At 38.8% G+C, this 13,934-nt stretch overlaps 1 protein-coding gene across 1 annotated transcript; it reads right to left on the reverse strand.

Annotated features, from left to right (window-relative positions):
• Positions 1 to 1,718: 1,718 nt before the first annotated feature.
• Positions 1,719 to 2,177, reverse strand: LOC102663610 (uncharacterized). Its single transcript, XM_006580691.1, has one exon. The coding sequence runs from the start codon at positions 2,175 to 2,177 to the stop codon at positions 1,719 to 1,721; it is 459 nt and encodes a 152-aa protein (XP_006580754.1).
• Between the last annotated feature and the right edge of the window lie 11,757 nt (positions 2,178 to 13,934).

Raw genomic sequence — 13,934 nt, forward strand, 5'->3', positions numbered from 1 at the left:
GTTTGGACCTGTGTTTCATGATTGCCTAAGTGAGGACCCTCAAGGCAATCCTCCATTCTCATCCTGTTCCGGAGCCACGTGAATGTTATTGCTTAGGGCTGTTCATGTGTCCTCCATTTTCGAGTTTGGAGTTGTGTTCCATGATTGCCTAAGAGAGGACCCTCAAGGCAATCCTCCATTCTCACCCTATTCCGGAGCCACGTGAATGAATTGTGTTGTCATTCATGTGTCCTCCATTTTCAAGTTTGGAGCTGTGTTCCATGATTGCCAAAGAGAGGACCCTCAAGGCAATCCTCCATTCTCACCCTGTTCCGGAGCCACGTGAATGAATTGTGTTGTCATTCATGTGTCCTCCATTTTCGAGTTTGGAGCTGAGTTTCATGATTGCCTAAGAGAGAACCCTCAAGGCAATCCTCCATTCTCACCCTTTTCCGGAGCCACATGAATGAATTGCGTTGTCATTCATGTGTCCTCCATTTTCGAGTTTGGAGCTATGTTCCATGATTTCCTAAGAGAGGACCCTCAAGGCAATCCTCTTTTCTCACCCTTTTCTGGAGCCACATGAATGTTATTGCTTAGGTCTGTTCATGTGTTCTCCACTTTCGAGTTTGGAGCTGAGTTTCATGATTGCCTAAGAGAGGACCCTCAAGGCAATCCTTCATTCTCATCCTGTTCCGGAGCCACGTGAATGTTATTGCTTAGTGCCGTTCATGTGTCCTCCATTTTCGAGTTTGGAGTTGTGTTCCATGATTGCCTAAGAGAGGACCCTCAAGGCAATCCTCCATTCTCATCCTGTTCCGGAGCCACGTGAATGTTATTGCTTAGGGCTGTTCCGTGGTGGTCCACATTTTGTTGCATGTATTTTTATTCTTGTTTTCGTCTACTTTTTATACCCCCTTTTGACGTGCTTAAGCCGTTTATTTAAGTCATTTCTCGCTTAATCTAAAAATAAAATAAATTTCCACCGAACATTTGAATCGTATCATCCGTTAATTTTGGTTAAAATGAATTCCGACCGTTCGGTCGTACCATAACCACGTTGGAAATAAAAAAAGAGGTAAAATAATAATATAATAATCAAAAAATGTCCTTTTAGTAAAATAAAGCGAAAAATCAATCGGACGTTTTCTCTTTGGGATTTCTCATTCTTAATTGAATTGACTAATAACTAAAGTGAAATTAAGGCTAAAATCAACTCGCCTAGTCAAGCTCGTCCACAAAAATAGGTTTTTGAAAGTTTATCATGTCAGTTTCTTACTAAGTAAAAAGGGATCATTTTTAAGGTCCAACGCCTTAAAATGACCACTCCTCAAGTAAAAAGAATCACTTGATTCATGCATAAGAAAGAACTATGTAGGTCTGATTTCCTCTCCAAAGGAGGGTACGTAGGAGCAAAAGCCCCGCTTTTGTCGACCTCAAAATATAAAAAGAAATAAAAGTTAAGATAACACAATTCCACAATTCTAAAAAATAGACTGTTTTCCTTTGGGACAAACGTGAGAGGTGCTAATACCTTCCTCAAGCGTAAATACAACTCCCGAACTTAGAATTTTCTTTTTGACCGGTTTCCTTCGGTTTTTCCGACGTTTTTCCACAAATAAACGTTGGTGGCGACTCCGCGCATCTTTCCTCCTTTGGAAAGCGCACCCGTGAGCCTCGCCCTCACTCGCCCGCGAAGGGCACGTTGCGACACCACCCCCTCAAAACTATCCTTGTCCTCAAGGATGAAAAGAAGGAAACTTCTTCTTGAGATCATAGTAGAACTGCCATGTGGAATCCTTAGGCAAGTGATGTTTCCACTTGACTAAAACCTTGGTCATAGCTTGACCTCTTCTCCTAACCATCATCTGATCCAAAATGGCCTCAGGTTCTTTAAGACTAGAACTTTCAGCAGAAAAATCAGGAAGTGCAGGACTTGAATCAGCAGCAATGACGTGTCTCTTCAACTGGGAAACATGAAACACATTGTGTATGCGAGAAGAAGTAGGCAAAGCAAGCTTATAAGCAACAACACCCACATGATCAACCACTTGAAAGGGACCAAGGTATCTAGGACTAAGCTTAGCATTGGCCCTCTCTGCAACAGAAACTTGTCTGTAAGAATGAAGCTTGACAAAAACAAGGTCACCAACAACAAAGTGTCTTTTAGATCTATGCTTATCAGCAAGTTGCTTCATACGATTTTGGGCTCACTGTAAATGAAACTTCGGAATTCTAAGCATTTCCTCCCTCATGCTAAGGCTTTGATCCACCAAAGCAACCTTGGATTCACCGAGAAGCTAAGGCAATGAAATGGGAGGAGGCTGGCTATATATAATTTCATAGGGAGTAGCCTGGGTAGAAGTATGGAAGGTGGTGTTGTACCACCATTCAGCTAAAGAGAGCCAATAAACCGAATGATGAGGTATATCTGAACACATACACCGAAGATAAGTCTCCAAACACCTATTAACAACCTCAGTCTGCCCATCTGTTTGTGGGTAATAAGAGGTGGAAAACTATAGCTGAACGCCATGAAGACTCATGAATTCCTGCCAGAATTGGCTAATGAAAATTGTGTCTCTGTCACTTGTAATAGTGTCAGGAAATCCATGCAACTTAAAAACATGATCAAGGAAGGATTGAGCCACTATAGCAGTTGTATATGGATGGGTTAAGGACATGAAATGAGCAGCTTTACTGAGTCTATCAACCACAAAGAAAATGACCTGTTTACCAGCAGAATTAGGAAGGCCCTTGATGAAACCCATTGTAATATGTTGCCACACATGGCCAGGGATTGGTAAAGGATGTAAAAGCCTAGGAGAAGCTGCAGTATCATATTTGCACTGTTGACAAGTGAGACACTACTGTATAAACAATTTAATATCTCTAAACAATCCCTTCCAATAAAGGACAGACCTAACCCTTTGCCAAGTAGCATTTCGGCTAGAATGACCCCCAACAACAGAGGTATGGAGCCAAGTAAGTAAATCATGTATGAGTGTAGGATCCTGACCCATTACCAACTTCCCTTTCCTTTTGAGCTCATCATTGAGCCAAGAATAATGTTTGTGAGATGCAGCAGAATGTTGTAAATAAGAAATTAACTTCTGAAGATGAGGATCAGTGGACCAAGTGAGCTTAATTCTCTCAAGCAAAACAAATTGGATCTGACGAGTGATAAGGGCCTGACATTCCACAGGCTCCACTCTAGAAAGAGCATATGCTACCATGTTCTCCTTGCCTTGCCTATACTCAATAGAGAAATCAAACTCCATGAGCTTGACCAACCATTTTTGTTGGAACACTGTTGAAAGCTTCTGCTCCAGGATATACTTCAAGCTACTATGGTCAGTCTTGATAACAAAATGATTAGGCAGTAAATAATGTCTCCATTTCTGAACTGCAAAGACCATTGCCAAAAGCTCTTTTTCATAGGTAGATAGAGATTGTTGCTACTTGTTTAGTGTCCTGCTAATGTAAGCAATGGGATGAGAGTCCTGCATTAAAACTTCCCCTATACCAAAGCCTGAGGCATCTACTTCACCCACAAATTCCTTGGAAAAATTAGGAAGAGCTAAGACCGGAGTAGAAGAAAGCAACTATTTTAAATGCTAGAAGGCTAATTTTGTTGCAGTAGACCAAACAAAACTATCCTTTTGTAGCATCTTATTCAATGGTTTAGCCACAATGCGAAAATTAGGAACAAATCTTCGATAATACCTGCCAAGACCAAAAAATCCTCTCAGTTGCTTTGATGTTTGAGGCAGAGGCCAAGATATCATTGCCTCAATTTTAGCTGGATCTGTGGCAACCCCTTTTCCACTTATAAAGTACCCCAAATACTCCACCTTAGGGACAGCAAAGTAGCATTTAGAATGCTTAGCAAATAAGGAATTAGCCCTCATAGTAGAAAGTACCTGTCGTAGATGTATGACATGATCATCTAAAGACTTGCTATAGATGAGAATATCATCAAAGAAAACTAGCAAAAAATTTCTCAGGAATTGTTTGAAAATAGCATTCATAAGGTCTTGAAAGGTTGCAGGAGCATTTGTGAGGCCAAATGGCATGACAAGGTATTCAAAATGACCACCATGAGTTCTGAATGCAGTCTTAGGAATGTCACAAGTAGCCATCCTTAATTGATTGTACCCAGCTCGTAAATAAATTTTTGAAAAAATGTGGGAACCATGCAGCTCATCCAGTAAATCATCTACTAAAGGAATAGGAAACTTGTTCTTGATGGTGGCCTTGTTTAACTCTCTATAATCAACACATAGTCTCCATGACCCATCCTTTTTCCCAACCAACACAACAAGACTAGCAAAAGGACTACTACTATGCTGAATTATGCCAGACTTAAGGTATTCCTAAATCAAGCCATCAATAATGTCTTTTTTATGCTTGGCATACCTGTATGATCTCTTGTTAACTGGATTTGTGCCTTCCAACAATGGTATCTTATGATCATGTAGTTCCCTAGATGGTGGTAACTCGGTAGGCTCTTGGAAAATATCACTGAAGTGATCCAAAAGCTGTTGGATAGAAGGAGGAACTGAAGGCTGATCTGCATGAGTGGTCAGGCCTGAAGTAAAGACTCCTCCTCAGTGCATAGCTGTAACATCGCTAAATGAACCCCATCAGAAATTGTTTTTTGTAAGTGTTGCTTCCTGGATGTTTGTAAACCACCATTAGTTGCTCCTCTTAAAACATGCCTTCTACCCTGAACATGAAATTCCATGGTTAACTTGTCAAAGTTCCAAGTAATGTTTCCCAACTTAACTAGCCACTCAATTCCCAAAACAAGGTCACAACAACCCAGGGAAATAAGTAACATATATGAGCTGAAAGTTGTTTGCTGAAGAGTCCAAGAGAAGTTGTTGGTGACTGAAGTAATCTGCAACTTTGTGCCATCTACAACCACCACATTCACAACATCCATGGAAGTTATCGGACAACCCAACTTCTTTGCCAAGTTGATACCTAGGAAGTTATGTGTACTTCTGCTGTCAATAAGTATGTGCAAAGCCCTCTTCTTATGATAACCAGTCACACGCATTATTCTAAAATTTGCAACACCAGTAAGAGCATTCACTGAGATTTGAGGTTCAAAAACATCTGACTCACTAGGAATTACTGCCTCTTCAAGTTCTATAGGAGTAGGGTCAACATCATCAATCTCCAGAACTTGTAGTTGAAGTTTCTTATATGTCTGACTATGGGCAGGAGAAAAAACCTCATCATAGAAGTAGCATAAACCTTTTTCTCTCCTTTCCGCCATGTAAGCGGGACTTAATCTTCTACTAGGTCTAGTGGTAATCTTTTCTACCCCTTTATTTGTGGAACCCGAATCCACAGGTTTTTCACCCAACAAGGACTTGTTTTTTGTAGTGGACTTATTTCGTTTGATAGAAATAGCAGAAGTAATAGATTGGGAGTTGGAAGCTTCGTACATTTTAGCTAAGGTAAAGGCCCTTCTCACAAATTTGGTTGAAACATCTGACAAGCATCTGGATCTCCTTCTTTAACCCACCTAAAAAACAGCTTAGAATATGGTCATTCGATAATTACAAACGTGACATGATTCAATCGAAAGCCCCGTGATACTCCTCCACAGACCTAATTTGTCATATTTTCATCAACTCTGCCATAGGGTCATCAAAAACTTCACCAAATCTTTCTATTAACAATTGGGTATATTCATACCAATCACTAACGTGAAAAAAAAATGAACAGATTTCATGAATGCAGTATGCCATTAATGATAGCAATCTTGACCTTGTAATCGTTCGATGTATGATCAATGGAAAAGTAATTTTCAGCTTGATAAATCCACTGATGAACCTTTGCACCATTGAATCTGGGAAAATCAATGTGAGCTAACCTAATGCCACAATTGTATTGAAGATTAAGAGAATGTTCACCGCGAGGGATTGGACCTGAGCTCAGAGAATGAGCGTTATGTTCTTGCGTGTTCTTGCAGTGAATCCTTCAAAGAATCTCCAAGCACCTTCTGAATATTACCCGCTAAATGGATGAGACGTGTTTCCAGCCTAGATGCAACTCGATCTTCAGCCTCCTTTAATGTCGTCGCTGAACATGTATTCTCCACCATTGCTGACCAGGGGGAAGGTATAGGTTGATGCCAATTGATAAGAGAAAAGATAGTTCTAGGGGAAGAAGATTAACCGAAGAACTAAGAGGAACAGGAAACCTTGAAAGAGAAAAGGTTTCGAGAAGTTTTATTGAATTAGATCAAAGATATAGAGAAGAATGCTTTACAAGTAATGGAATGAATGCATCAGGAAAACGAATTGGCAATATAAAGTTGTTACTAACAACCAATCCTAACAGCTTTTTCTCAATAGAAAACGATACTAACTAACTAACTAATCCAAGGCTCCCTTAGTGACAGACATGTGTCCTTAAGCAACTACAGGACACGTGGATCCTTCAGCTTTGCTCAATATCAGAAGGAACTAATATTGCCTTGATTCCAAAATGTGAGCAGCCTACAACTATGAGGGATTTTCGATCGATCTCTTTGTGCAACGTGATTTATAAAGTACTTTCAAAGGCGCTCACTAATCACCTTAAAGGAGTTTATGGGAAGTGCATCTTAGAGGAACAGTCAGCCTTCATTAAGGGGTGGAACATCTTAGATAATGCTTTGATAGAAAATGAAATATCCCACCATATGAAATGCAAAGTGCAGGGCAAAAATAAATGGAGAGATCATTTTGAAGATTGACCTAAGTAAAGCGTATGATAGAGTTAGTTGGAAATACTTGGAGCGAATGATGTTGAAACTAGGGTTTGCTGAAACTTGGGTCAAATGGATGATTTTTTTTGTATCACTTTTGTCCATTATCAAGTGTTCATCAAAGAAGATGCTTATGATCTTATTGTGTTGGGGAGGGGTTGAGACAAGGCAACCCCCTCTCACCTTATCCTTATATGTGCAGATGGGCTATCATCTCTAGTCAAGGAAGCTAAAAGAAAGGGGGAGATAAATGGGATTAAAATCTATCGAGGTGCCCCTATGGTTGCATATTTTTTTCATGGATAATTTCTTACTCCTCATTTGTGTTTTTGCTCCTCAATGAGACGGTATCAGGAAGATTCTTAATACCTATGAATTAGCTCTGGGACAATCTTTAAATCTACAGATGTTTGAAGCATTTTTCATCTGCAATGTGAACCTGAGTGCCAAGCCTAATATTCTCACTATTATAGGGGTTAATGAGAGGTAATTACCTAGGCCTCCTAGCTCTTATTGGCTGAAACAAGAAGGTTGCTTTTAGGCACATAAAAGAGCGATTATGGAGTAAGCTAAGGTCGTGGCAGGGGAAAGTTTTGCCACGGGAAGGTAGAGAGATAATGATAAAGTCGGTGGCTCAAGCTGTGACAAACTACACTATGAGCATCTACCTATTCCAACTTCTATGGTGGAGTAACTCCAAAAAATGCTCAACTCATTATGTTGGGGTACAAGTCGCAATGCTCACAGGCATTCACTAGATGAGTTGGGATAGATGAGTACTTTAGAGTGTCAAATTGTACTAATGCCAAGGATATGTGGGATACTCTCCAGTTAACCCATGAAGGAACCACAGATGTAAAAAGGTCTAGAATAAATACCCTTACCCATGAATATGAATTATTTAGGATGAACCCAAATGAAAATATCCATAGTTTGCAAAAAAGATTTATACATATAGTAAACCATCTTGCATCTTTAGGAAAAATCTTTCCTAATGAGGATTTAATTAATAAAGTCTTAAGATGTTTAAGTAGGGAATGGCAGCCCAAGGTAACTGCTATTTCTGAAAGTAAAGATCTTTCTTCCATGTCTCTTGCCACTTTATTTGGTAAATTGCAGGAACACGAAATGGAACTTCAACGCCTCAATCAGAATGAAGAAAATGACAAAAAGAAGAGAAGCATAGCCCTTAAAGCCTCATCTTCAATACAAGAAGAAAACGAAGAAGAAGATTCAAATGATGAAGAAGATTTTTCCTTCTTTGTTAAGAAATTTCAAAAATACATCAAGAAAAGAAGAATTGACAAGCGTCAGAATTTCAATAACGGAAGAAAATCACAAGATGATTCTCAAGTCCTTAGGTGTTACAAATGCAACCAAATTGGTCACATCAAGGCCAACTGTCCATCAAATGAAGAATTGTCGGAGAAAAGTGAAAAGAAAATATTTGATGAAAGAAGAACTAAGAAAGCATACATTGCATGGGATGACAATGATTCATCCGATGGTTCAGAAAAGGAGATTAATCTTCTAACCAAAGATTATGAAAGTGACGAGAACATCTCTCAAGGATAAAAAAACAAGGAGAAAAAGCATGAGTCTTATCTTTGAAGATCTAGACACTTCAATCCTGAAAAAGGTAATATCAAAACCATTATCTTATTAAAATTTCTCTTAAAGTTGAAATTTTTATTCAAACAATTTGATTATGATGACTAACAATTCTTTATTTGTGTGTCTTTTGATTGTTTGAAATCATGAGTATATTTGCTTGATTGATTTCATCTTATTTGCATGAAATATTCATTCATATATTTAAGTAAAATCAATATTCCTCTTACTTGTGTTTTGATTGTTTTTTTATTATCTTCATGTTTTAATGTTTTTGCATGACATGATATGTGAATTACATGATTGATAATTATTCATAAAGTATCTTCAAATATATTTTTCATAAAAAATATTTTGATAATAACTCAAAAACTTCTTCTCTCCTAGAAAGCCTTTTGTTTTTGTTTTCTGGCTAAAATAACCACTGGTAATCGATTACCATAATAGTGTAATCGATTACAAGCAGTTATTTCTGGCAATGTTGCTCTCTGATAATCGATTATCATATTTGTGTAATCGATTACAACGTGTCCCTGCACCTATATATTCAAATTTCAAATTCTGAAACCTGCAACTCCTCTCTCTCTCGAAAACCCTCGCCCCCAATTTTTCTTCCAGCCATATCTCACTCAATTATTGTCAAAATCACTCCCCACAAAGCCCAAACTTCATCTTTTTTCAATCTCTTTCATTTGAACCGATTGAAATCCCAAAAAAAACTCCTCAAATGGTGGAACCATCGAAAAAGCGGAAAGGCACTTTGAGTCGAAGTCAACGGCATTCTGAGGCACAGGAAACCTCAATACCTTCCTCCATTCCCTCTGGATCATTGTTCTCATCAGAGGAACAACGTATACGGTACACAAACCTCTTTTCCTCTCGTTCCATTATAGACCCAAAATTCATAGACATGCATTTCTTCTCAAATGAGAGTTTTGAATGCCTTCAAGCATTTGAAAACTTCAATCTTATTCCATTCATGTCTTTGAAATTACCTGTTTATTCTTATTTAGTCAAAGCTTTTTATTCTAATTTAGAAATCCATGAAGGTACCCTAATGTCTGAAGTTTATGGGATTAAGAAGTTCATTGACCAATCCTTATTTTATGATTTAACAAAATTACCTAGTGAAGGTGTGCCTTTTGAGGGTGCACTAATTGATGATTGGAAATTCGATTTTTCTGTGCATGATGCCCGCCGGTTGGTTTTCAACAACCAAGCGGATATGACCGAAAGGCTTCTTGCCGGATCATTGGCTTTTGAAAGCCACATCCTCCATTACCTTATTGTTCGCATCTTACTCCCTAGATCTTCAAACCTTGCTCAGGTTTCTAAAGAAGATCTCATTGTCATGTGGACCTTTCATAAAGGTTTACAAATTGATTGGGCACACCTTGATAGATATCGCATGCATAAGGCATTGCGATTGAATGCCCCTTTGCCTTATCCTCATCTTATTACCCTTTTCCTTCAACACTTCAACATCCCTCTTGATTCTGAACCCTATGTTCCAATCAAGAGATCATTCCTTATAGGCGCTTCAGTCATAGCATCCTTTGGTTATATTAAGGAGCATGATGGCTCTTGGGTAAAGAAGGGTACTATAAATGTTGGTGAAGAAGGACATGAGGGAGAAGATTCATCTCTTCTTTTGAAGATTTTGGAAAGGTTTGATGGTCTTCAAACCTTTGTTGGTGAGAGGTTTGATACTTTGGAATTGCAAGTGGATATGCGCTTCAATGAAATGGAGTCAAGAATGACAAAGGTTGAAGAAGATGTATCTTACATTCGGTCAAGCTTCGATCTTCCACCACCGCCGCCACCATCATCTTAGAATTATATTTTAATATTATTACTACTTTGATTTTCAGCCTTGTATTTTGGCTATATTATTATGGTATTTGAACAATTTACTATTTCCTTATTTGCATGGTATGTTTGGACCAATATTAAGTATGTTATTTGACTATGTGGAGTTTATAATTAATCTATTCATGGTTGTTGCTTCATGGTTTTCATGGTTATTGCTTCTTGCTTCATGATTTGGTTGATGGTTTTTCATAAATGTTGTTTGAATGTTTAGTTATATTTGCATACTTAAATTTTGATACACACTTTGGCTTTTTGTTGATGCCAAAGGGGGAGAGAAATGGGATTAAATCAAGAACTCACATGAGTAATCAATTTAATTATAAGATAAGCACAAATTCAAAAACAAAGGGGGAGAATTTATGTGAGTGATCGACTAGGAAAAAGTATGTGTGTGTTTCAGAAGTTGTCATCATTAAAAAGGGGGAGATTGTATAAGCAAAGCTTCATGGTGAATCAAAGGTGATTCAAAGGTGTTTTGATGATAACAATGATGATAACAAAAGATGATGACAAAGGTGATGACAAAAAGCTCAAAGATCAATCAAAGAACAACTCAAGTGAATCAAAGATCAATCAAAGAACAACTCAAGTGAATCAAGAACAATTCAAGAGTTCAAGATAAGAATCAAGAAGAATTCAAGACTCAAGAAGAAAGTTTAGAGTCAAGAATCAAGATTCAAGGTTCAAGATCTCAAGAATCAAGATTCAAGATTCAAGACTCAAGATTCAAGAATCAAGAGAAGGCTTAATCAAGATAAGTATGAAAAGTTTTTCTCAAAAATTGAGTAGCACATGATTTTTCTCAAAACATGTTTACCAAAGAGTTTTTACTCTCTAATAATCGATTACCAGATTGTTGTAATCGATTACCAGTAGCAAAATTGTTTTGAAAAAAGTTTTTAAATTGAATTTACAACGTTCCAATTAAATTCAAAAAGCTATAATCGATTACAATGTTTTGGTAATCGATTACCAGTGCCTTTGAACGTTGAAATTCAAATTCAAATGTGAAGAGTCACATCCTTTCACATAAAAGCCTTGTGTAATCGATTACACTGATTTGGTAATTGATTACCAGTGATTGTTTCTGAATAAATCAAAAGATGTAACTCTTCAAAAGGATTTTGACTTTTTCAAATTGGTTTTAAGTTTTTCTAAAAGTTATAACTCTTCTAAATGGTCTTCTTGACCAGACATGAAGAGTCTATAAAAGCAAGGCTTTGTTTTGCATTTTTATTAATTCATTCAATCTTGAACACTTATTTCATGCAATCCTTTACAAGCCTTGAATCTCTTTGAACTTCTTTTTCTTCTTTGTACCAAAAGCTTTCTGAAGTTTTCTGGTTATCCAAACCTTGAAAACTTGTGCTATTCATCTTTTCATTCTCTTCTCCCTTTGCCAAAAAGAATTCGTCAAGGACTAACCGCCTGAATTCTTTTTATGTCTCTTTTCTCCCTTTTCCAAAAGAACGAAGGACTAACCGCCTGAATTCTTTTGTGTCTCCCTTCTCCCTTGTCAAAGAATTCAAAATGACACAGTCTGAGAATTCTTTTGATTCTTCCCTTTTCCTTATACAAAAGTGTTCAAAGGACTAATCGCCTGAGAATTCTTTTGTATCCCCATTCACAAAGTATCAAGGGTTTAACCGCCTGAGATCTTTGTCTTAGCACATTGGAGGGTATATCCTTTATGGTACAAGTAGAGGGTACATCTACTTAGGTTTGATTGAGAACAAGAGAGGGTACATCTCTTGTGGATCAGTTCTAGTAGAGGGTACATCCACTAGGTTCAAAGAGAGCAAGGGAGGGTACATCCCTTGTGGATCTTTGCTTGTAAAAGGATTTTTACAAGGTTGAAAGAAATCTCAAGGACCGCAGGTCGCTTGGGGACTGGATGTAGGCACGGGTTGTTGCCGAACCAGTATAAAAACTCTTGTGTGTTTGTTTTCTTCTTCCCCACTCTTTTACTTTCCGCTGTGCATTTAATTTCCGCTTTTACTTTCTGTTAAGTTTCTCTTCTACTCCTTATTCTCTTAACAATTTAGTAAAAGCCTTAGAAGAGTAATATTTTAATTAGTAAAGGTTTAGGAATAATTAATTCAACCCATCTTCTTAATTATTCTAAGGCCACTCGATCCAACATCACACAACACCAGATCATGAAAGACTCACGATCGCATCATTCTATATGGAAGGTCAGGCATTAGCGTGGTTTCAATGGATGCACCGCAATGGTCAGTTATCATCGTGGCCAGCATTTCTTCATGCTCTTCATTCACGATTCGCATCAACCACATACGAAGATCCAACAGGATTACTATGCAAATTGCAGCAGCGAACAACGGTAAATAACTACCTTTCTGAATTTGAAACTTTAGCAAATTGAATTATCGGATTACCTTCTTCAATGGCCCTGAGTTGTTTCATTTCGGGCCTTACACCGGCGATTCGCCGAGAGGTCCAAGTACTACAACCGGTCTCGATGAGTCAAGCAGTGGCATACGCCAGGTTGCACAAGGAAAAACAAAATGATGCGCGAAAGACATTTTGAACTTCAGCTGGTGCTTCCTCAGGTTCCCGGCAACCTCTATTGCCTACGTCATCCTCTAATCCTCCACTGTTACCTACACCGACGCGCACTACTTCTTCCAACGTTCCTTTCAAACGTCTCACACCGGAGGAACTAGCGATACAACGAGAGAAGGGACTGTGTTTCCAATGCGACAAAAAATATTCGAAAGGACATAAGTGCTCTTCTTCCCTTTTCCTGCTCATTGTGGAAGATAATGACACGGCATCAAAGTCACACGAGCAACAGTTAACCTTGCCGAAACCCGTGCCAGACCCTCCACCTGCACAACTGAGCTTTAATGCGTTGTCAGGACAGGTGGTACCAGAAATATTACGCATGCAGGGATACATTCGCGGGCAACCTGTGAGTATATTGATAGATGGAGGTAGCACGCATAATTTTGTGCATCATAGGGTAGTTATGACGGTAGGGCTCACCACGAACACGACCTCTCCATTAAGGGTCACGGTTGGCAATGGTGATGAGCTTCAATGCCAGCAAACGTGTTCCAATGTCAAGGTAACTATTCAACAACACCCCTTTGTTATAGACTTCCATGTTTTACCTATCTGTGGTGCTGATTTGGTCTTGGGAGTGCAATGGTTAAAAACGTTGGGGCCCGTATTAATGGATTACACCACTCTGACAATGAAATTTATGGTCGCCGGCCACCTGGTGGAGCTACACGGTGAGCATGAACAAGCCCTGGAATCCATATCCTCTTCCCAGTTACGTCGCATGATACACACTGATGGAATCGGTATGATGTTCCGCATTCGATTAGAGCCACGCACACCCCCACAACAGGAGATAATCCCAGTACCTCAGGAGATCGAGGATTTGATTGACCGATATTCGCAGTTATTCCAACCATTAGTGGATCTTCCACCTTCGAGGGACACTGATCATGCCATTAACATTCTACCCGAAGCAACACCGGTAAACGTGAGACCATACAGATACCCCCATTATCAGAAGAAGGAAATCGAAGACCAGATAAGCTCTATGCTGGACAAGGGATTCATACGCACCAGTGCCAGTCCATTTTCGTCTCCAGTGCTGCTAGTGAAGAAGGGCGGGTCATGGCGGTTTTGCGTTGATTACAGAGCCCTCAACACGATAATGATCCGA

This window comes from Glycine max, chromosome 5 (genome assembly GCF_000004515.6).
Source record: "Glycine max cultivar Williams 82 chromosome 5, Glycine_max_v4.0, whole genome shotgun sequence".
Taxonomy (NCBI): Eukaryota; Viridiplantae; Streptophyta; class Magnoliopsida; order Fabales; family Fabaceae; genus Glycine; species Glycine max.

What these genes read in the sequence shown, in the direction of transcription:
- LOC102663610 (XM_006580691.1), bottom strand. Translation starts at nt 2,177, where the DNA reads ATGAAGCAACTTGCTGATAAGCATAGATCTAAAAGACACTTTGTTGTT.